The 21,234-nt window shown below is 53.1% G+C and overlaps 2 protein-coding genes across 4 annotated transcripts in view; both read left to right on the top strand.

The window, feature by feature from the left end:
* The window catches only part of ACAP2 (ArfGAP with coiled-coil, ankyrin repeat and PH domains 2), a 28,869-nt gene extending 22,669 nt beyond the window's left edge, over positions 1-6,200 (top strand). Inside the window, exons 18-24 of one of the 3 annotated variants that reach the window (XR_009630988.2) lie at positions 211-315; positions 668-760; positions 2,806-3,047; positions 3,169-3,278; positions 3,520-3,630; positions 4,000-5,506; positions 5,969-6,049. Coding sequence is in view for 2 of the 3 variants with exons in the window: in XM_060767198.2 (XP_060623181.2) it covers positions 211-315; positions 668-760; positions 2,806-3,047; positions 3,169-3,278; positions 3,520-3,630; positions 4,000-4,061; positions 5,969-6,075 (830 nt within the window). In the remaining variant the exon portion in view is untranslated. Of the gene's footprint in view, positions 1-210; positions 316-667; positions 761-2,805; positions 3,048-3,168; positions 3,279-3,519; positions 3,631-3,999; positions 5,507-5,968 lie in introns of all 3 variants that reach the window. The other 2 variants (XM_060767198.2, XM_060767199.2) reach the window with 2 other exon arrangements.
* Positions 6,201-9,768: 3,568 nt separating this feature from the next.
* Positions 9,769-19,568, top strand: XXYLT1 (xyloside xylosyltransferase 1). The gene is given in 7 exon segments (XM_067466192.1): positions 9,769-10,148; positions 11,730-11,877; positions 12,886-13,018; positions 19,076-19,160; positions 19,162-19,233; positions 19,235-19,280; positions 19,283-19,568. Coding segments are annotated over 7 exon segments (1,038 nt in total). The 5' UTR covers positions 9,769-9,794; the 3' UTR covers positions 19,483-19,568.
* The last annotated feature ends 1,666 nt before the right edge of the window (positions 19,569-21,234 follow it).

Genomic DNA, 21,234 nt, shown 5'->3' with positions numbered 1-21,234 from the left:
GGAGAGGGAGGAGGGCTGGCGTTCCAGGGTGGGCAACTGGGGAGACTCAGTGGGGGCCATTGGGGTGGGTGCATGGGTCACTCTGGATGCTCTGCCGCCTACTAACCAGCTGGTTTCCTTCCCATTTTCCTCCTCCTCCTCCTCTTCACGGCCTTCCTTCCTTCCTTCCTCCCACCCCTTGCGCTGCGCTTTGCTAATTGCATGCCCCAGTGGTTGGCTTAAGTAGTGACCAGGCCAGGCGGGAGTCTCTCTTCTGCCCCGATGAGCTAGACTCGCTCTTCTCCTACTTTGATGCCTCCTCAAAGATGCGCAGCAGTAAGTACCGCTCTCGGGGCGCTTCTCCCCGCTGCCCGCCTGCCCACTCGCCCGCTGCTGTTCCGGCCATTTCTGTGTCCTCCAACCACCGGCTCCAATGCTTTAACCGTTGATCCATCTGTCCGCCCGTCAGAGAAGGAGCAGTTTGGACTCTGCTTGGCTCAGATCGCTTGCGGCTGGCCCTTTTGGCAAGGATGCGGGGGACGAGGGGCGGTGCCTGAGTGAGGCAGATCCAGGGAGCTTGGCTTTGTGTCCATTGCCTGCCTGCCTGCGCTTGTGTCTCTGTGTTGGTTGGGTGAAAAGTCCACCTCAGCCCTCCCGGTCTCCTAAGGGCTCCTCTTTCTTGAAACAGTGCAAAGCAGTGAAAGTGGGTTCCATCCCAGTGTGGACGACAACAGAGGGCACCCGGCCGCAACCTTGCCTGCAGGAGCCTTGCAGGAGCCAGGTAGGAAGAAGGGGCCTGCGGCTGATTCCTGCCCTGACCAGACTTCTTGTCTCAGGGACCATTTCAGGGCTGAGGAGGGTTTGTTTATTTATTTATGACAATTATATGCCGCCCTGCCCACTCCAAAGGGGACTCAGAGTGGCTTCCAAGTAAAAAGTAAATACAATATATTATATTATTACCATAGCACAATATTAACATTATACATCAATTGTACTATACCAGTGGTTCTCAACCTGGGGGTCGGGACCCCTGAGGGGGTTGCCAGGGGGTGTAAGAGGGGTTTCCAAAGACCATCAGGAAACACAGTATTTTCTGTTGGTCATGGGGGTTCTGTGTGGAAAGTCTGACCCAATTCTATCATTAGTGGTGTTCAGAATGCTCTGTAATTTTAGGTGAATTATAAATCCCAGCAACTACAACTCCCAAATGTCAAGGTCTATTTCCCCCAAACTCCATCTGTGTTCATATTTGGGCATATTGAATGCTTGTGCCAAGTTTGGTCCAGATCCATCATTGTTTGAGTCCACAGTGCTGTTTGGATGTAGGCAAACTACAAAACCCAAGGTCAATGCCTATCAAACTCTTCTGGTATTTTCTATTGGTCATGGGAGTTCTGTGTGCCAAGTTTGATTCAGTTCCATCGTTGGTGGAATTCAGAATGCTCTTTGATTGTAGGTGAACTGTAAATCCCAGCAACTACAACTTCCCAAAGACAAAATCAATCCCCAACCCGACCAGTATTCAAATTTGGGCATATTGGGTATTGGTGTCAAATTTGGTCCAGTGAATGAAAATACATCCTGCATATCAGATATTTACATTACATTTGGGCATATTGAGTATTCGTGCCAAGTGTGGTCCAGATCCATCATTATTTGAGTCCACAGTGCTGTCTGGATGGAGGTGAACTACAACTCCAAACTCAAGGTCAATGCCCAACAAACCCTTCCAGTACTTTCTCCTGGTCTTGGGAGTGTTGTGTGCCAAGTTTGGTTCAATTCCATCATTGATGGAGTTCAGATTGTAGGTGAACTATAAATCCCAACAATTCCAACTCCCAAGTGACAAAATCAATCAACCTCCCCTCCTCCCAATCCCACCACTATTCAAATTTGGGCACAAATCAGGTATTTGTGCCAAATTTTGTCCAGCGAAAATACATCCTGCTTATCAGATAATTGCATTACCATTCAAAACAGGAGCAAAATTACAGTTATGAAGAAGCAAAATAATGGTATGGTTGGGGGTCACCACAACATGAGGAACTGTGTTAAGAGGTCGCGGCATTAGGAAGGTTGAGAAACACTGTACTATACCATTATACTGTAATATTATTAGTAATATTACATGTAATATAAAACATAATAATAATACCATTATTAGTATTATATTGTATTACATTATAATATTATTGGTATTATATGTATATCTATTATATTATTATTATATCATAAACATAGTGCAGGAGACAAGATGGATCTGTCTTCATGGCCCCTCTCTTCATTCCGATCTCAGAGCAGCAGTTGGTGCTGGAGTGGGGGGGGGGCTCCCAACCACTGACACTGGAGGCAAGGTGGATCTGCCTTTCTGGCCCCTCTCTTCACTCTGATCTCAGAGCATGGTTGTCTTCCGCAAACCGGAGCATTCCAATGGCGAGAAGTTCCACCTCAGCATTACAGGAGAACCTCTTGGCTCTAAGGCAGTGGTTCTCAGCCTGTGGGTCCCTCCCCATGTTTTGGCCTTCAACTCCCAGACATCCTAATAGCTGGTAAACTGGCTGGGGCTTCTGGGAGTTGTAGGCCAAAACACGTGGCGAGGGACCCACAGGATGAGAACCTCTGCTCTAGGAGGTGTGTGAGAGGGGTGTGGGCTCCAGGGTGGGTGGTGGGGTTGGAGCAAGAGACTTGCACGGTCCCTGCAACTCTGAAGAATTTGTGAATGGGGGACTATAGCCTGGCCCTTGTGTATGTGGGGTGGGGGGGCTTTGGCTCATCTGCTGAGGGGAAGAGGCTGCAAGGAACTCTCTTGCTTTTTGCTTCCAGGGGGGGAGCGCCCTGCAGCCCCCGCCCCTGCTGCCCACAGCCCTGCGGCCGGTGCCTCCTCTTCCTCCTCCTCCTCCTCCTCGCTGGACGCGGAGCGTTTCCTGGCGGGGCAGGAGCTCTACCAGGCCGCCTACGAGAAGAGCCTGCCCCGCATGGCAGAGGCCCTGGCCCATGGCGCAGGCGTCAACTGGGTCAACGCGGAGGAGAACCAGGCCACACCTCTGATCCAGGCCGTCCGCGGGGTGAGTGCTCACCTGCCTGACCTTCTGTGGCCAGCGTAGGCCAAGGGGGACCGGGGGGGGGGGGGTGCTCTCCCTGTGGCTCTGCTCTGAAGCCCTTCACCGTCCTCCTTCCCCTTGGCAGGGCTCCTTGGTCACGTGTGAGTTCCTGCTCCAGAACGGGGCCAACGTCAACCTCAGGGATGCCCACGGCAGGGGCCCCCTGCACCACGCCACGGTCCTTGGGCACACGGGGTGAGTGAGCAAGTGGCCTTGGGTTCTCCGGAGCCCCCCTGGGCCCTCCCTCTCAACCAGCTTGTGATGGGAACTTGGCAGGCTTTCCCTGAAGGGGCTTGCAGCCCTCGGCCTCCTCGGGTGCCTGGCCTTCCCTTGCGTGTCCATTGCTGGGTTGGATCCCTTGTGGGTGACCCCCTCTCTCCCCCCGCATCAATTTTGCTCTGGGCCCCTTGCCATGTGTGGCCCTTCCTTTGAACAGGCAGGTCTGCTTGTTCCTGAAGCGGGGCGCCAATCAACACGCCACGGACGAAGACGGGAAAGACCCCCTGAGTGTGGCCATAGAAGCCGCCAACGCAGACATCGTCACCCTGTGAGTGTCGTCCTCTGGGTGACAGCCTTGGATTGGGGTGGCTCTCGGGACCCTCACACACCCTGCATGGCCTGCGCCCGAGGTCAAGAGAAGCACCAGCTCTTCTGGGCCGTGTGTGCAGCCCCTCCTCAAAGCCCCCTCTCCTGGGCTTTCCTTGGCAGGCCCCTTGGCTTCGGGATGGGACCGTGCTCTGCGCACAGCACCCTTCCTTCCTCTCATGAATTGAGCTGTGTGTCTCCTGAAGGGAGGGGTCCCACGGGGTCCTTGTGGAGAGGGCAAGAAGGGGTTTGGGGTATTACGGCCTCTTTTGGGGCTGCCTTTGCCCCCCTCCCTGGCTTCCTCCCACTGACGTGACGCTTCTCTCCGCAGACTACGCCTGGCCCGGATGAACGAAGAGATGCGGGAGTCGGAAGGGCTGTACGGCCAGCCAGGTCAGGCCCCCAACACCCACACCGAGATGCAGTACCGGACTTGCATGCAGGAGTTCATTAGCCTGCAGCTCGACCAGGCTTAGCTCCTTAGGCCGGGGCAGGAGGCGTGGGTGGGGGTCAGGTGGTGACGGGAGGGGTGGGCCTCCCCTTACTTTTGACACCCCCACCCCTGGAAGTTGGCTTCCTCTGGAGCAAGGGGTCCGCCCCTCCCAGGTATCGTATCCCTTTGGCACACTGCTGCCTCGGGGGTCCTGGAGGTTGGAGGGCCCGCGAGAGCTGACCGCTGGCTTCCCAGTCTGGGCCCCACTCCCTTAGGCTTGACCAGGAAAAGGGAGGGCCTTCAAAGCCGTGGCGCCCCCCTCCCCCAGGCCTTCAGGGTGCTGCGCCCAATGTGCTGGCAGCGGAGCGAGGGGGCTTTTGGAGGAGTGCAGGGGTGGAAGGCCCACCTTCTGGGGCCCAGGGGTCTCTCTCTGCCCCCCTGGGGCTCTGGGTCTGGCCATGGCAAGCTCTGGCTGGCGTCTCTTGCAGACCTTCTTTGTCCTGAGGGAGACACTTGCAGCTTTTGGTCTCCAGAGGTGGGGCGCTCTTTGGGACGCACTCCTTTAGGGAGGCCCCTGGGGGCCTTGTGTTGCTGGAGGAGGGCCTGGCACACTCCCCCCTCCCCCCTCTTCTTCCTCTTCCTCCTCAGAGCAGCCCCCCTTTTTCTGTGTGTAAGGAAAGAGGGTGGGGGAACCTCAGAGAGTACTTTGAATGTTTCTAGAGGGTGATACCCTTGAATGTAGTGTGGAATCCAAGGGCACTTTAGTTTTCTTATTGTGGTTATTGTTGCCATGATTTTGGTCAGGGTTTTCTCCTTCCATTTTGAGCTGCCAAAAAATTGCATCCAAAGACAAGGGAGTGCCCCCCCCCCCCGGTCCCCCCAGGGACTGTTTCCAGGGGACTGGTCCCTTTGCTGCTCCCAGTTTCAGAGGCCGGTCTCTGAAGCCCCCCTTCCTTCTTCTCCCTGGCCAAGGGTCCTGGCTTCTCCATGGCACAAATGCCCTCTGCACAAGAAAAGCACCGGGTGGACCCTCACTGAGGGATGTGGTGGCTCAGGGTTAGGGTTAGGGTCTTTCCTGGGGGGGGGGGGGGGAGGGGGCATGGGGAAGAAGGGCTGTTGACTTGCACCCCATGCCACTCTTGAGTTGCCATTAGGGGGAGGCAGACCTCCATCCCTCCTCAAATACCTCAGTTTTGCTGCTCAGGAGACCCCCCTCCCCGGCCTCCACTTCTCCCTGCCTAGCTGGGCCCCTTCCAGGGACTTTGGGGGCTCTTTCCTTTCTGTGGGGGGGGGGGTTGTGCCAGGGGCTGCTGCTGCTTTTCTCTTTTCCGTTCTGCTTGCCTTGCCTTTCTTCTAACTCTGAGCTTTCCTGCCTGGCTGCCTGCCTGCGAGGGCCTCGCCTCAGGTAGAGTCTGCCTCGCGTTCTCTTTCAGTTGCCTTTTTGGAGTGGGGGGGGGGGTCAGAGGAGGGGACAGGGGTGCCCTTCCCCAGAAAGACAGGCCTGAGTTCCCTCTTCCCTTCTTAGTGTTGAGACTGAGCAATGCATGCCTTCCAAATGGGAGAAGCCAGTCGTCGATGTAGGGGGGTCGTGGAAGAAGAGGGGCCAGGACACGGAGGGGGCTGCTGCTGGCCTCCCTGGCCTTTGGCCCACTTGCTTTCGGCCTGGCTTATGGATTGGGGTCAGGCGGGGGGGGGGGGGGTGTTGTAGGCCTGAGCTGCTTTGAGGGAATGCAGCTTCCATATTTCCGAGGCCCCACGAACAGAACCCTGTTGTGGCCGCACAGACTGCAGAAGGGTGGGTGGGGGGTGTCCTTGACCCCTAGGCCCCTCCCCCTCTCCTGATGCCCTTCCTCTTCCTCCTCCGCAGGGGATGAGACCTACCAGGACATCTTCCGGGACTTTTCACAAATGGCTTCCAATAACCCCGAGAAGCTGAAGCGCTTCCAGCCTCCGGAGGCCCCCCACAAGCCGTGAAGGGCCCTCGGGGCCGGAGTGAGGGGGCCCTCCTCTTCCTCCCTGTGCCCCTCCCCCCCTCTGTGTATGGAGCCCCCTTCCCCATCCCCCTCCCCTTTTTATACATAAAGGCTGCTTTCATTAGACATCCTCTCTTGCCCTCTCTTTGCCCACTTCAGAGAATTTGGGGGAGGGGGAGTTGCTGTGTGTTGTGTTCTGTGGTGTTTGGGGGAATCCTTGGAGGGGATCCGGGGGGGGGGGGGTAGGAGCATGCATTCAGAGGAAACCACCTAATTCACTTGCCAGAATACAAACTTTTTGAATGCTATTAATTTTGAGTGTGATGCACGGCTCAGAGTGAGAGGTGTCATAAACACACCACTTGGGCAACCAACAAAATAAATAAAAGAACTTCCTGCAGGATGGACTGAGAGGCAGGGAAGGGGGAATCCTCCAGGGGGCCCTCCAACCCGCCCTCCTCTGCTGGTCCACAAGCCAAACACCCCCAAGAGAGGCCCATCCAGCCTCTGTTGAAAAGCCTCCAGGGAAGAAGACCCCTTTCCTGGAGAGGCTTGGCCCAGGGTGGGGTGCAGGGATAGGATTCTGGGAAAGAAGGGCTGTGACTCCTCTCCACCTGGGCATTCCACTCCTTGCACAGCAGGCAGCCCAGGATCGCACTGGCCTTTTGAGCTGCTGCATCACACCACTGGCTCATGTTCAGTCATGCATAGGACTATTGTGAAGGCATGACAGTGTGACTTCCCTCCACCTATCCGGGCATTCAGAGCCTCTGGATGTGGCCCTGCATTGCATTGGCCTCTTTCACTACTGCGTCACCCTCTGGGTCTCTTTCCTAAGCCTTCCCAGGCCCCTTCCCTTCCCAGGAACTGTTTCGCCAAGGAGTGCTCTCTCTCTCTCCGTCTCCCTGGGGAGGGGAGGGGTGCCAGAAAGTTTCTGGCCCAACTTACCTATTTAAATGCATCTCCCCTTATGAATAATCTAGGACCTTAAGATCATCTGGGGTAGCCCTACCCTCATTGCCGCCTTCGTTACAAGTACGTTTGGCGGAGATGAGAGACAGGACCTTCTCGGTGGTGGCCCCTCAGCTGTGGAACGCCCTCCCTATAGATATCAGATTGGCCCCCTCCCTTTTAACATTCCGGGGAAAAGTCAAGACCTGGCCTTTTTTTTTTTGCAAATGCAGAGTAATGGACATAGGACATCGAAACGACTAAACCAGGGGTCCTCAAACTAAGGCCCGGGGGCTGGATGTGGCCCTCCAAGGTCATTTACCCGGCCCTCACTCAGGGTCAACCTAAGTCTGAAACGCCTTGAAAGCACACAACAACAACAACAACAACAACAATCCTACCCCATCAGCCAAAAGGAGGCCCACACTTCCCATTGAAATACTAATAAGTTTGTATTTGTTAAAATTGTTCTTCATTTTAATTATTGTATTGTTTTAAAGTGGGGTTTTTTGCACTACAAAGAAGGCATGCAAAGTGCATAGGAATTCATTCATTTTTTTTCTTCAAATTATAATCTGGCCCTCCAACAGTTTGAAGGACTGTGACCTGGCCCTCTGTTTAGAAAGTTTGAGGACCTCTGGGTTAAACCATGAGACCGGACAGCTTTTTTAACAAGATTTATATTTTATTTATTTATTTGTGGATTTATATATTTGTATTTATTATAAATTTATATATTATATTTATTATTTTATTTCTGGTTTTATATTTTATTGGTTGTGTTTAGTTTTTATTATTTCTGCACTTTGGCAGAAAAAATGAAATGCAAAGATACAGAATGGGGGACGATGAGGCCTGGCTCGAGAGCAGTACGTGTGAAAAAGATCTTGGAGTCCTCGTGGGGAGGAAGGAGAACATGAGCCAGGAATGTGATGTGGCGGCAAAAAAAGCCAATGGGATTTTGGCCTGCATCAAGAGGAGCATAGTGTCTAGATCTAGGGAAGTCATGCTCCCCATGCTCTATTCTGCTTTGGTTAGACCACATCTGGAATATTGTGTCCAATTCTGGGCACCACAATTCAAGAGAGATATTGACTCTAAGCTGGAATGTATCCAGAGGAGGGCGACACAACTGATCAAGGGTCTGGAGAACAAGCCCTATGAAGAGTGGCTTAAGGAGCTGGGCATGTTTAGCCTGAAGAAGAGAAGGATGAGAGGGGATATGATGAGGGCCATGGATAAATATGTGAGAGGAAGCCACAGGGAGGAGGGAGCAGATCACGGGTCTGGAGAACAAGCCCTATGAGGAGCGGCTTAAGGAGCTGGGCATGTTTAGCCTGAAGAAGAGAAGGCTGAGAGGGGATATGATGAGGGCCATGGATAAATATGTGAGAGGAAGCCACAGGGAGGAGGGAGCAGATCAAGGGTCTGGAGAACAAGCCCTATGAGGAGTGGCTTAAGGAGCTGGGCATGTTTAGCCTGAAGAAGAGAAGGCTGAGAGGAGATATGATTATAGCCATGTATAAATATGTGAGAGGAAGCCACAGGGAGGAGGAGGAGGGAGCAAGCTTGTTTTCTGCTTCCCTGGAGACTAGGACGCAATGGAACAATGGCTTCAAACTACAAGAGAAGAGGTTCCACCTGAACATGAGGAAGAACTTCCTGACTGTGAGAGCCGTTCAGCAGTGGAACTCTCTGCCCCGGAGGGAGTGTGGTGGAGGCTCCTTCTTTGGAAGCTTTGAAGCAGAGGCTGGATGGCCATCTGTCAGGGGTGATTTGGCGGAATGGGGTTGGACTGGATGATGGCCCAGGAGGTCTCTTCCCACTCTTTGATTCTATGATTCTAATGTTAGTGGATAGTTCAGCGCCCATTGGAGTTGCTTTCTGCTCTACGTCACGCGGGATACGTCACCGCCCTTCCCCTGCCGCCCCGCTAGGGGGCCCCCTCAGCCAGGCAGGCAGGCAGGCAGGCTCCTCTTCCGGGCGCTTCTCTAAGCCCGGCCTTCCCTCGCTGCTGCTCCTCATTGGTTGTGTGTCTGCCGGGGGCGTGGCCAGCAGCGGGGCCCTTCTGGTCCGCATTGGCTGCGTGTACACTGGGGGCGTGGCCTCCCTCTGCCCGTTCTCCAATGGCGGCCTCCTTCTTCTTGGTCTTCTCTAAGCCCCGCCTCCTGTGGGTGTGGCCATTAGCGGGGCCCTTCTGGACCGCATTGGCTGTGTGTAGACCGGGGGCGTGGCCTCCCTCAGCCCGTTTATCCAATGGCGGCCTCCTTCGCTTTGGTCTTCTCTAAGCCACGCCTTCTACTGTGGGCGTGGCCAGCAGCGGAGCCCTCCTCCTGTTCCTCATTGGCTGCGTGTCGGACGGGGGCGTGGCCTCTCCACCCGTCCTCCAATGGCGGCCTCCTTCTTCATGGGCTTCGCTAAGCCGTGCCTTCTCCTGTGGGCGCGTCCAGCAGCGGGGCCCCCTATTGGCTGCGTGTAGGCTGGGGGCGTGGCCTCCCTCCGCCCGTCCTCCAATGGCGGGCTCCTTCTCCTTCGTCTTCTCTAAGCCCCGCCTTCTCCTGTGGGCGTGGCAAGAAGCTGTGCCCTTTATTGGCTGCGTGTAGGCTGGGGGCGTGGCCTGCCTCAGCCCGTTTATCCAATGGCGGCCTCCTTCTCCGTGGTGTTCCCTAAGCCCCGCCTTCTCCTGTGGGCGTGGCGAGCAGCGGGGCCCCCTATTGGCTGGGTGTCGTCGGGGGGCGTGCCTCCCTTCCTCAGCGCCCTGCTTCCGGGATGGCGCCGTGCGGGCTGCCCCGTCCGTGCGTGCTGGCGGCGGCGGCGTCTCTGGCGGTGGCGCTGGGGCTCTACTACGCGGGGGGGGGCTCTTCTTCTCCCTGGCGGGGCCCCTCCCCTTCTCCCTCCCCCTCCTCTCCCTCGGTGCACGTGGGCTGTGTTCTGGCGCGGGCGGAGGGTCGCGCGGGGGGGCTGGTGGGGCGGGCGGGGGCGGCGCTGCGGTCCTTGGCCCGGAAGGGGGCCCCGCCCCCTGGCACCGCCCTCGTGCTCCACCTCCTCACCGACGCCCCCAGCAGGGAGGTCGCCGCACGCCTCGCCCGGGAAGCCCTCCACGGAGCCCCCTTCCCACACCAGGTGAGACCCCACACCCCCAAAGACGGAGGGGGAAGGGAGCCCCAAGGGCCACCCAGCCCAGGAGGAAGGAAGGGAGGGAGGGAGGGAGGGAGGGAGGAAGGGAGCAACCCCCTCTCCGCTTGGCCACCGCCCTCCAGGGAACAGACCCCTCCCCCAAGCCCTCCCAGCAGGTGGACGACACCCCCCCGGGGAAGAAAGCAGGCGGAGTGGTTGTAGGTTTTCCGAGCTTCCTGGCCATGTCCCAGTGGAAGCATTCTCTCCTGACGATTCGCCTGCACCTGTGGCTGCCAGTCCCGCAGGCCTACACCTCCTCTCACCTTCCCAAGGAGCAGACCCCAGCAGGTGAGGAGCCTGAAACATCCCGCCACACTCTGCTCTTTGGGAAGGATACAATATTCCTGCTTCTTGGCAGAATGGGGTTGGACTGGAGGATGGCCCAGGAGGGCTCTTCCCACTCTTGGATTCTAGGATTCTAAAGAGAGAGATGGCGTACGCATGGGGGAATGTGTTTACATTAATCAGTGGCAATGGCTCTTAAGGAAATGTTTACAAGGTTGCTTACATTAAGAAGGAAGTCAACACAAGCTCCTTATGTTTACCAACTCCAATTAAGGAGAGTCAACATCTGTCCGGGAACTGAGATGAAGCCAGGCTGCGTTCCATTGCAGATCCACTCCCACATGCATACACCATCTCTCTCCTTAGAATCCTAGAATCCAAGAATGGGAAGAGCCCTCCTGGGCCATCATCCAGTCCAACCCCATTCTGCCAAGAAGCAGGAATATTGTATCCTTCCCAAGGAGCAGAGCGTGGCGGTTAACAGCTCCGCTCTCTGTCACACTTGAGAATTATTATATTCAGTCTTGTATGGGAATATTTTTGGCTGATGTTGTTCCAAAGGTGTAAATGAATGACAGATGTTTTTCCAGCCTGAAGCATCCTGACTTCCTCTCAGTTCCCGGACAGATGTTGACTCTCCTTAATTGGAGTTGGTAAACGAAAGGAGCTTGTGTTGACTTCCTTCTAATGTAAGGAACCCTGTAAACGTTTCCTTAACTTGAAGAGCCGTTGTCTCTGATTAATGTAAACACCTTGTTTCCCCCCAAAAGTTCAACAGTTCATCGTTGTCACGGTTCTTATCAATGTCAGCAGTTGAGCAACTTTTAATGACAGTTCCTGAGTGTAGCTGTTTTCCAGACCGCAACCTTCAGAACTGTGTCTTCAAAATTATTATTAGCTGCCATTCATTTGTCTTTCATACAATTCCATTCAAAGCATATAGAATCATAGAATCAAAGAGTTGGAAGAGACCTCATGGGCCTTTATCCAGTCCAACCCCATTCTGCCAGAAGCAGGAATATTGCATTCAAATCACCCCTGACAGATGGCCATCCAGCCTATGCTTAAAAGCTTCCAAAGAAGGAGCCTCCACCACACTCCCTCCGGGGCAGAGAGTTCCACTGCTGAACGGCTCTCACATATATCATATATGTATTCATGACAACCGCAGCCATGTATTGCCAGCCTTGGGCCCTCCCCATTGAAGCTTCTTCTCTTGACCTCTGACCCCCCCCCCCACAGGTGGTCTTCCATGACGTGGAGCCCCTGGTGGAGAAGTTGCTCCCGGTCATCGGCCCCATGCAGGAGCTCTTCAGCGCTGGCGCAGGGACCTACTACAGCGATGCCATCTTCTTCCTCTCGGTCGCCATGCACCGCGTCATGCCCACAGGTGGGTGGCTCCCTGTCCCTGGGAATGATGGGCCCTGTGATCCAGCATGGCTCCTTTGCAGGGCTGCCAGGACCCCCCTCCGCCTCTGCCATTGGCCAGGTCTGCTCCAGAGCGCTCTAAAGACACATCTCACCAAGGTATTGATATGGTGGCTGAATGCTGTGGGATCCTGGGACACATAGCTCTGCAAATACTCTTTAGCAGAGAAGGCTGAAGACCTGAAGCATCTTCTGCAGAACCCATTGTAAACGACGCACCATAGATTTGTGCCAATGCCTGAAACAGCCACTAGGTGGCAATCGGGATTACAATCTGGGCCCCCAGGATTATATTTATTTATTTATGTATTTATTTACGACCTTTATATGCCGCCCTTCTCACCCCGAAGAGGACTCAGAGCAGATATATGTACACACACACACACACACACAAACTATATATTATATTATTAGCATAGCACAATATCAGTATTATATAATACTATATTGTTCTATATCATTATATTGTAATATTATTAGCAATATTGCAAGTATTATAAAATATATAATGGTATTGTATTGTTATTAGTGTTATATTGTATTGTAATATTATAAATATTATATGTATATGCAACATATAATATAATATAATTAGCATAGTACAGGAGACAAGGTGGAACTGTCTTCCTGGCCCCCTCTCTCTGGGGGGAGGGGCTTCCAACTGATAACAGGCAGGTGACAAGGTGAACTGTCTTCCTGTACATTGCATTGTTTTCTTATGCATTGCACTGAGCCAAGGCAGTCCAAGTGGGGTTAGACTGTATTTGTAGTATGGTGCGGATATGCCCCCCCCCCCCCCAAGTGAAGCCATTAGAGGTTGTGGTGCAAACATGCAACATGAAATAACGACGCAGCACAAGAGTGTTTATGGATGGCACTCAGCACATCCAAGGCCAGGGCCCTTCCCTGCCTCTGGCCAGACGTGCCGGGGGGTCTCCCTCTTCACCTCTGCCCCTCCTTTGCCCCCCAGAGATCTCCCGGCTGATCCTGGTGGACCTGGACGTGGAGTACCGGGCCAGCATCCAGGAGCTCTTTGAAGAGTTTGACCGCTTCCCTGAAGGAGCCGTCATCGGCATCGCCCACGAGATGCAGCCTGTCTACAGGTAGGTGGCACACACACACACACACACACCCCAGGTGTGGGGCAGAAATGCTGACTCCGTGGGAGAGGGGCACCGAGCCTTGCAGGGGAAAGATTGGGACCCAGTGAGAGCACCGGCCTGGGCTCTCCGGAGCAAAACGTTGTGGACTCCTGCCTTCTTTCTGTGCGGAAAGGGGGCTCTGCACAGACTCATGCACACAGACACACCTTCCCCCTCTGCATCAGCCTGCAAACAGGAAGAGCCCTCTGACGGAACCCCTCTCCCACGCACACACAAGGCAAGTGACCAAAGGGGGGGGGGTCCAAGGCATGTGTGCGTTGCCCACCCTTTTCTCTCCCCCTTGTGTGAAATTGGGAGGGGGGATTTCTTTGAGAGCCATTGGCCATCTGTTGAGGAGGCTCTGGTTGTGCTTTTCCCGCCTGGCAGAAAGGAAAGGGTTGGACTGGATGGCCCTTGGGGTCTCTTCCAATTCCACGTTTCTGGGGTTCATCTGCTTGGCTTGCAATGCGCTCCCTTAGGGCAGGGCCCCCTCCCTCCCTGCGTTTTGAAGGGCCCTTTTGCCCCTTCCCTTCTCTCTTGGGCTGGGGTCCATCATGGCTCCTCTGCAGGGCTAAACAAAAAACACAAATCCACTAAAAGTTGTGGTACATAAATGACAATGGCCGATATTGCCTAACAGTTTGTATATTACAATATTCACCAAATGGTATAGGCATAACCCAGTATATAATGAACAACAACCAGTTGTTTACAAAGATTACACAGACATAACATAAAGAGTCTTTTGGTGTAAAGACAACTTGTCTTCAGGGCATAAGATCCCTTGCTTTAGAGTAAGCGTAATGTAAAGAGTCTTTCTTGGTGTAAAACCAACTTCTCTTCAGGGCATAGGATCCCTTGCTTTAGAAAATTTTTGAATATCCACATCTACGACCGGTTTCGACTGGAGTCTTCCTCAGGTGGATATATGAGACATCGAGTTCTTCACAATAGTAATCCCTCCTCGGGTGTTTTATACAATGGGACAGTGGATCTATAGGGAAAATACAGGTGGCTAGAGTATGTCTCAAAGGGGGATAAACATGTGTATGTATTACTCACATAACAACAAAGGACAAATAAACAGGCATCGGTTACTTACAAGAACTCAGAAGAACTCAGAAGCTCAGAACTCTGCAGGGCTGCCAGGACACCCTACGCCTCTGCCATTGGCCAGACAGCACTCTGCAAGAACCGTTGATCCCTGGCGGTGTTGCTCTGCCATGGCTTCCTTTCCTTTCCCTTCCTCGTTGGCCTTTCTGCACTTTCTCATGGTGGGGTTCACCTATTGCTGTGACCCTCATGCTGCCTTTCTAGTTAACAGCCCAGGATTGTGACCTCCGCAGTGCCTCTCAGCATCATAATACCCAAAATACCTTTCTGACCGCATCTCAGCCTATGAGCCCACGAGGACTTTGAGATCATCTGGGGTGGCCCTTCTCTTGATCCCGCCTGCCTCACAGGCACGCCTGGCGGGGACGAGGGAGAGGGCCTTCTCGGTGGTGGCCCCCCGGCTGTGGAACACCCTCCCTGCTGACATCAGACAGGCGCCCTCCCTTATGACATTCCGCAAGAGACTAAAGACATGGTTGTTTGAGAAGGCGTTTGACTAAGTGCTACAACAATTGGCAATGATGATTGGAACGGAATATGGAAAACGAGATTGGATTGTGATTCTATGATGAGACGTCGCGAATCATTTAGTGTAATGGTATTATTGGTAGTGATGTTGTTATTGTCGTTTATGATATTGCCTATATTGTAATTTGTTTTTATATGTTGTACACTGCCGTGAGTCGCCCTAGGGCTGAGAACGGCGGTCTACAAGTGCAGTAAATAAATAAATATCTGGCTGAGCCCAGTGTTCCCTCGAGGAACGCTTTTTTGCAGGACCACCACATAGGAGCGCATGTCCCAGCATTGAGCTCATGTTCGCATCATTCTCTAGGCCTGCCTTTGCGCTTCCTTCTTGGGAGCCCCCCCCCCCTCCCTCTCTGGTGTCAAGCAGAGCCCCTTACAAACACCTCTTTCCAAGCATTACGGAAAGCAATGTCCAGACCTGCGTCCCTTTTTCAAGCTCGCAGCTTGGGTGTGACCCTGGACTCTTCGCTAAGCTTGGAACCCCAGGTTTCGGCAGTGACCAGGGGAGCATTTGCACAATTAAAACTTGTGCGCCAGCTGCGCCCGTACCTTGGGAAGTCTGACTTGGCCACGGTAGTCCACGCTCTGGTTACATCACGCATAGATTACTGCAACGCGCTCTACGTGGGGTTGCCCTTGAAGACTGCCCGGAAGCTTCAGATGGTCCAGCGTTCGGCAGCCAGGCTGCTAACGGGAGCGGCACTCAGGGAGCACACCACTCCTCTGTTGAGCCAACTCCACTGGCTGCCAATCTGCTACCGGGCACAATTCAAGGTGCTGCCTTTAGCTTATAAAGCCCTAAACGGTTCTGGCCCCACTTACCTCTCCAAACGCGTCTCCACCTATGAACCGACTAGGACATTAAGATCGTCCGGGGAGGCCCTGTTTTCGGTCCCGCCTGCGTCACAAGCGCGTCTGGCGGGGACGAGGGACAGGGCCTTCTCGGTGGTGGCCCCTCGGCTATGGAATGCCCTACCTGTAGACATCAGGCAGGCCCCTTCGTTGCTGGCGTTCCGGAGGAAGGTCAAGACGTGGCTCTATGAACAAGCGTTCGGCTAAACAGTGCAACTGAACACAGGAAGACGGTATAATCAAACATAGGAAATGGTATAAGGATTATGAGAACGGATTCTGATTTTATTGAGGCGTTGATAGGATAATTGATGGTTGTTTTGTCTGTTGCATATGATGTGTTTTAACCACTTGTTATTGTTATGATAATTTGTACTGTGTAAACCGCATTGAGTCGCCGAATTAGGCTGAAAAATGCGGTATAGAAATAAAGCAAATAAATAAATAAATAAATAAATAATAAGCTGAATTGGGGGCCTCTATTTTGAGCCCACTTGACCACCCAGTCTTCCTCTGTCCCAAATTGCAAAAACTCTTTTGACGTTTTTGCAGTCAGGTGGTCATCCCAAGTACAATACGTTTTTGGCCTCTATCTGATGTGCTTCAAATCCTGTCTATCCTGCTGTTTAGAAAACCCTCCGCCATGAAGCCCTGCCTGCCTTGCTCATTATCCAGCCTTTTCCTTTGCAGGCCATTCCCTCCTAAAGAGCGCTCCACGCAGAGAGCAGCATCGTGGTGTCTTTGAATGTGGTCTGTTCTGTGTGCAGTGTGTCATGCGTTAGCATGAGTAGCATGCAGATTGACTCTAGCCCAGTTAACTGTGTGTGTGATGAAATGGCTCATAAAAGAAAAACACACGAGACTTCAGCTTAAAGTAGAAAAGAAAATATTGTAGTATTGGCAGCATACAAAACAAAATAGCAGGATTACTGTTTCCACAAAAGTAACATGAAACAATATCTTCTGAGAGATATCACTACTCAGCTGAGATAAGCAGGAATCCTTGTCCTCTTCTCATGGCTGTGTCGTCGCAGGACATCTGCAGCATCGTCCCCGGCTTACACAAGGCAGAATGGCACACAGGTATAGATGCACAATAGCATAAAGGCACAATGGCAAAGAACTAAACACACAGTAGCTATCTTTATACACATGAAAATAATACCCTCAATTAACTCTTCAATTAACTGAAACAGCTGTAGCACAAACAGCCTTGAACCTTACAGCAACTTAGATAAAGTACGTTGCAACCTCTTAGTAGCAACACAGTGTTGTCCCAGATCAAAAGACGAACTGGCCAAATGGCACAACCTAAAAGAATTCCACACCTTGTGTGACTGCGGAGCAAAGCAGGCCACTCCGCATCTGTGCGCTTGTCCATTGTGCCCTGCCTCATGGACAGAGGAGGAATTGTTGGAGGCTACAGACAATGCTGTTGCTGTTGCCCGTTTTTGGTCCAAAGATATTTAGCCACCTGCACTCCTTCCATTTTTATTGGTTTTATACTAATTTATGCCATGCTTTTGATACAAAATAATAATAATAATTGCAGAAAGGGATGTCCAGACTTGCTTCCCTTGTTCAAGCAGAATTGGGGGCCTCTATTTGACCACCCAGTCTTCCTCTGTTCCAAATTGCAAAACTCTTCTGACATTTCTGCAGTCAGGTGTTCATCTCGAGTGCGATTGGTTTTCAGCCCCTCGTTGACCTGCTTCAAATCCTGGAAACCCTCCGCCATGAACCCCCGCCTGCATTGCTCATTATCCAGCCTTTTCCTTTGCAGACCATTACCCCTAAATAATAATAATAATAATTTATTTATTTATTTATTTATCGTGTCATCAGCAACCATTGTATTACAATTCTAACAGAGCAAAACAAACACAGAGATTAAAAAGAAAAAGAAAAAAAAAGAAAGAAAGAAAGACCACACAGATTTTGCAAATTTGGTATTTGGTTAAATGTCCTTTGACCAGTATCTGGCCACTTGGAGTGCCTCTGGTGTTGCCGCAAGAAGGTCCTCCATGGTGCATGTGGCAGGGCTCAGGGTGCATTGCAGCAGGTGGTCGGTGGTTTGTTCTTCTCCGCACTCGCATGTCGAGGATTCCACCCTGTAGCCCCATTTCTTAAGATTGGCTCGGCATCTTGTGGTGCCAGAGCACAGTCTGTTCAGCGCCTTCCAAGTCGCCCATCTTCTGTGTGCCCAGGGAGGGGGGAGTCTCTCATCTGGTATCACCCATGGATTGAGGTGCTGGGTTTTGGGCCTGCCACTTTTGGACTCTCGCTTGCTGGGGTGTTCCAGCGAGTGTCTCTGTAGATCTTAGAAAACTATGTCTTGATTTAAGTCATTGACGTGCTGGCTGATACCCAAACAGGGGGTGAGCTGGAGATGTCTCTGCCTTGGTCCTTTCACTATTGGCTGCTACTTCCCGGTGGGTTTGAGCCTGCCACTTTTGGACTCTCTCTTGCTGGGATGTTCCAGCGAGTGTCTCTGTAGATCTTAGAAAACTATTTCTTGATTTAAGTTGTTGACGTGCTGGCTGATACCCAAACAGGGGATGAGCTGGAGATGTCTCTGCCTTGGTCCTTTCACTATGGCTGCTCCTTCCGGCGGATGTCAGGTGGTGCAATATCGGCTAAGCAGTGTAATTTCTCCATAATAATAATAATAATAATAATAATAATAATAATAATAATCCTTTATTTATATCCCGCTAACATCTCCCAAAGGACTCGGTGCGGCTTACAAGAGGCCAAGGTCAGGGCAAACAGTCAGTTATATTACATTTCTAACAGAAGGAAGCAAACAAACAGACAAAATACAAAATTTGTGAGTTTGGTAGCTGATCAGATGTCCTTTGAGCGGTCTCTGGCCCTTGGAGTGCCCCTCTGGTGTCAATAAAACAAGAGCATAACAATACAACAATAAATTCATAAAACAGTAGCAATAAACATTAGACAGTAACACCATGACACATTTAAAACTAAGGCCGGGCCAAATGTAATGATTAAAATTTCAAAATGCTGAACATGACAGGTGAGATGGATAGGTTTTTGGAGATAGGTGCGGTGTGCAGACAATCTTAATCTCTAGTATAGTGCAATTGGGACATGATGCTGGGAGTTTCCTATTCTGGGAAGGAACGCTGGAACAACCACCATGTCTTCAAGCTCTTCCTAAAGACTGCCAATGTTGGGGCTTGTCTGATGTCCTTGGGGAGAGAGTTCCAGAGTTGGGGGCCACCACGGAGAAGGCCCTGTCCCTCGTCCCCCCAATTGCGCTTGCGACGCAGGTGGGATCGAGAGCAGGACCTCTCCAGATGATCGAAGGGAACGTGTGGGTTCATATACGGAGATGTGGTCATGCAGGTAGACGGGTCCCAAACTGTTCAGGGCTTTGTAGGTAAGCACCTGCACTCCACGCAGAGTGTCTTTGATGTGGTCTGTTCTGTGTGCAGTGTTGCCCCCTCCCCTTCCTCCATTGCATACCCTCTCTCTTTTTCTTCCCCCCCACCCCATGCGCAGGCACCTCTTCTGGCAGTTCCGGAAGGAGAACCCAGGGACGCGAGTGGGGGACCCGCCCCCGGAGGGTCTTCCAGGCTTCAACAGCGGGGGTGCTGCTGCTGGACTTGTCAGCCATGCGCAACTCGGGGCTGTACAACGGCCTGCTGGAGGAGGCCCGCCCTGCGTGCGCTGGCCCAGCGCTACCACTTCCGGGGCCACCTGGGCGACAGGACTTCTTCACGCTGGCCGGCATGGAGCACCCGGCCCTCTTCCACAGCCTGCCCTGCGCATGGAACCGGCAGCTCTGCACCTGGTGGCGCCTCCACGGCTACGAGGGCGTCTTCGAGCAATACTTCCGCTGCGACCAGGGGCCCGTCAAGCTCTACCACGGCAACTGCAACACCCCCATCCCCCAGGAGGGAGGTTGAGTGGCCCTGGGGGGGGGGGGGGTATAGGCATGGGGTCCGGGACAGAGTGCGCCCCTCCCTCTGGACACTGGTGCGGTGCAAGACAATGGGCCGGCCAGAGGGCCAAGCGCTTCCCCTCTCCGTCCGGCTGTCCGGTTATCGCTGGACGTCACTCCGCCAGGAAGCAGCCGCTTCCTCTGAGGAATCCTGGCACAGAGAGAGAGAGAGAGAGCGGGATGGGGGGGCAGGGGAGGATGCTCCTCTGTGAGACTATTGGGGAGGGGGAGACATTTCTCTTGGCAAAAGTGATGATCTGTGTCCAGTGCACAGCAGCTCCCCCCCCCCCAAAGGAGGCTCCTGAAGCCAGCCTGGTGCTTAAGACCCCTCCCCTCTCCCCTCCCCCTGGAGAGGGGTCTCTGGGGCCCCCCTCTTCTGACGACGGAAGAGGCCTGCCCTGCGAAGGTGAAGCAGGATCTTGCGCATTTGGAGTGGACTGTTGAAGCGGAAATAAAGCATCTTTGGGCCGTTGGCCTTTTTCCTAGCGGAGGTGCCTCTTTGGCCTGCCTGCAGTTGGGAAATGACTGCTCTGGGAAATGGCTGGATTCTGCCTTGTGCCGGCCTTCCTTTGTCCTTGTGACCAGCGGGCAGCTGCCTCAAGCTGAAGCAGAGGCATCGAGGGGCCCGCCTTGGCCCTAGCACCCTCCCTAAACGGGGCTGCCTTCCTCCCTGGACCCAGAAAGATCAGTGGTGCCAGGGGGGGGCTCCCAAAGCCCAAGGTCCTGGCTGGACGAAGGGCCCCTTTGGCCACTGGCTGGGAAAGGAAATGCAGACTCCGACGATCTGGCTCAGAGTTCAGCAGACCAAAGGGGGGGGGTCTTCAGAAAGGTGGGTTTGGCCACATGAGAGTGGAGCCTTGTGCAGAGAGGTGCAAAAGGGAAGGGGGAGGGGGCATCTGTGGGGAGGGGCAGCACAAAATGATGGGGGGCGGGGGCAACTGTCTGGCTGGCCAATGACATGCAAGGCCAAACATTTCAGGTCATTAACAGGCATTGCAGAACAGCTGCCCACCCCCATCCCAAAAAGTGCCAGATCTGGTCCGCAGACCAATCCCCTCCCATCCATTGTTTCCCAAACCAACGTGTTATTTAAATGAATAGAAGCAGGAAGCCGTTGTAAAAGAAGAAGACCACACAAACGTGGACTTTCCCCACAGCCCACCTGCTCCAGTGGCTGTTGGCCAGGGATAGAATCCTAGAATTGAAGAGTTGGAAGAGACCTCGTGGCCATAATCCAGTCCAACCCCCATTCTGCCAAGAAGCAGGAATATTGCATTCAAAGCACCCCTGACAGATGGCCAGCCAGCCTCTGCTTCAAAGCCTCCAAGAAGGAGCCTCCACCATACTCCAGGGCAGAGAGTTCCACTGCTGAACGGCTCTCCTTACAGTCAGGAAGTCCTTCTAATGTTCAGATGGAATCTCCTCTCTTGTAGTTTGGAGCCATTGTTCCCTTGCGTCCTAGTCTCCAGGGAAGCAGATAGAAGCTTGCTCCCTCCTCCTCCCTGTGATTTCCTCACACATATTTATACATGGCTCTCCATCATATCTCCTCTCAGCCTTCTGTTCTTCAGCTAAACATGCCCAGCTCCTTAAGCCGCTCCTCATAGGGCTTGTTCTCCAGACCTTGGATAATAGATTCTGTAGTCCACACCTGAGGGAGGGCTGAGGGCAAATGGGCCCAGGTAGCCTGTACTAACCCTTTCCTAGGTGATCAAAA

This window comes from Anolis sagrei, chromosome 3 (assembly GCF_037176765.1).
Source record: "Anolis sagrei isolate rAnoSag1 chromosome 3, rAnoSag1.mat, whole genome shotgun sequence".
In the NCBI taxonomy this organism is placed as follows: domain Eukaryota; kingdom Metazoa; phylum Chordata; class Lepidosauria; order Squamata; family Dactyloidae; genus Anolis; species Anolis sagrei.
The sequence above is the reverse complement of the archived record's forward strand: the minus strand, read 5'-3'. Positions and strand labels throughout refer to the sequence as shown.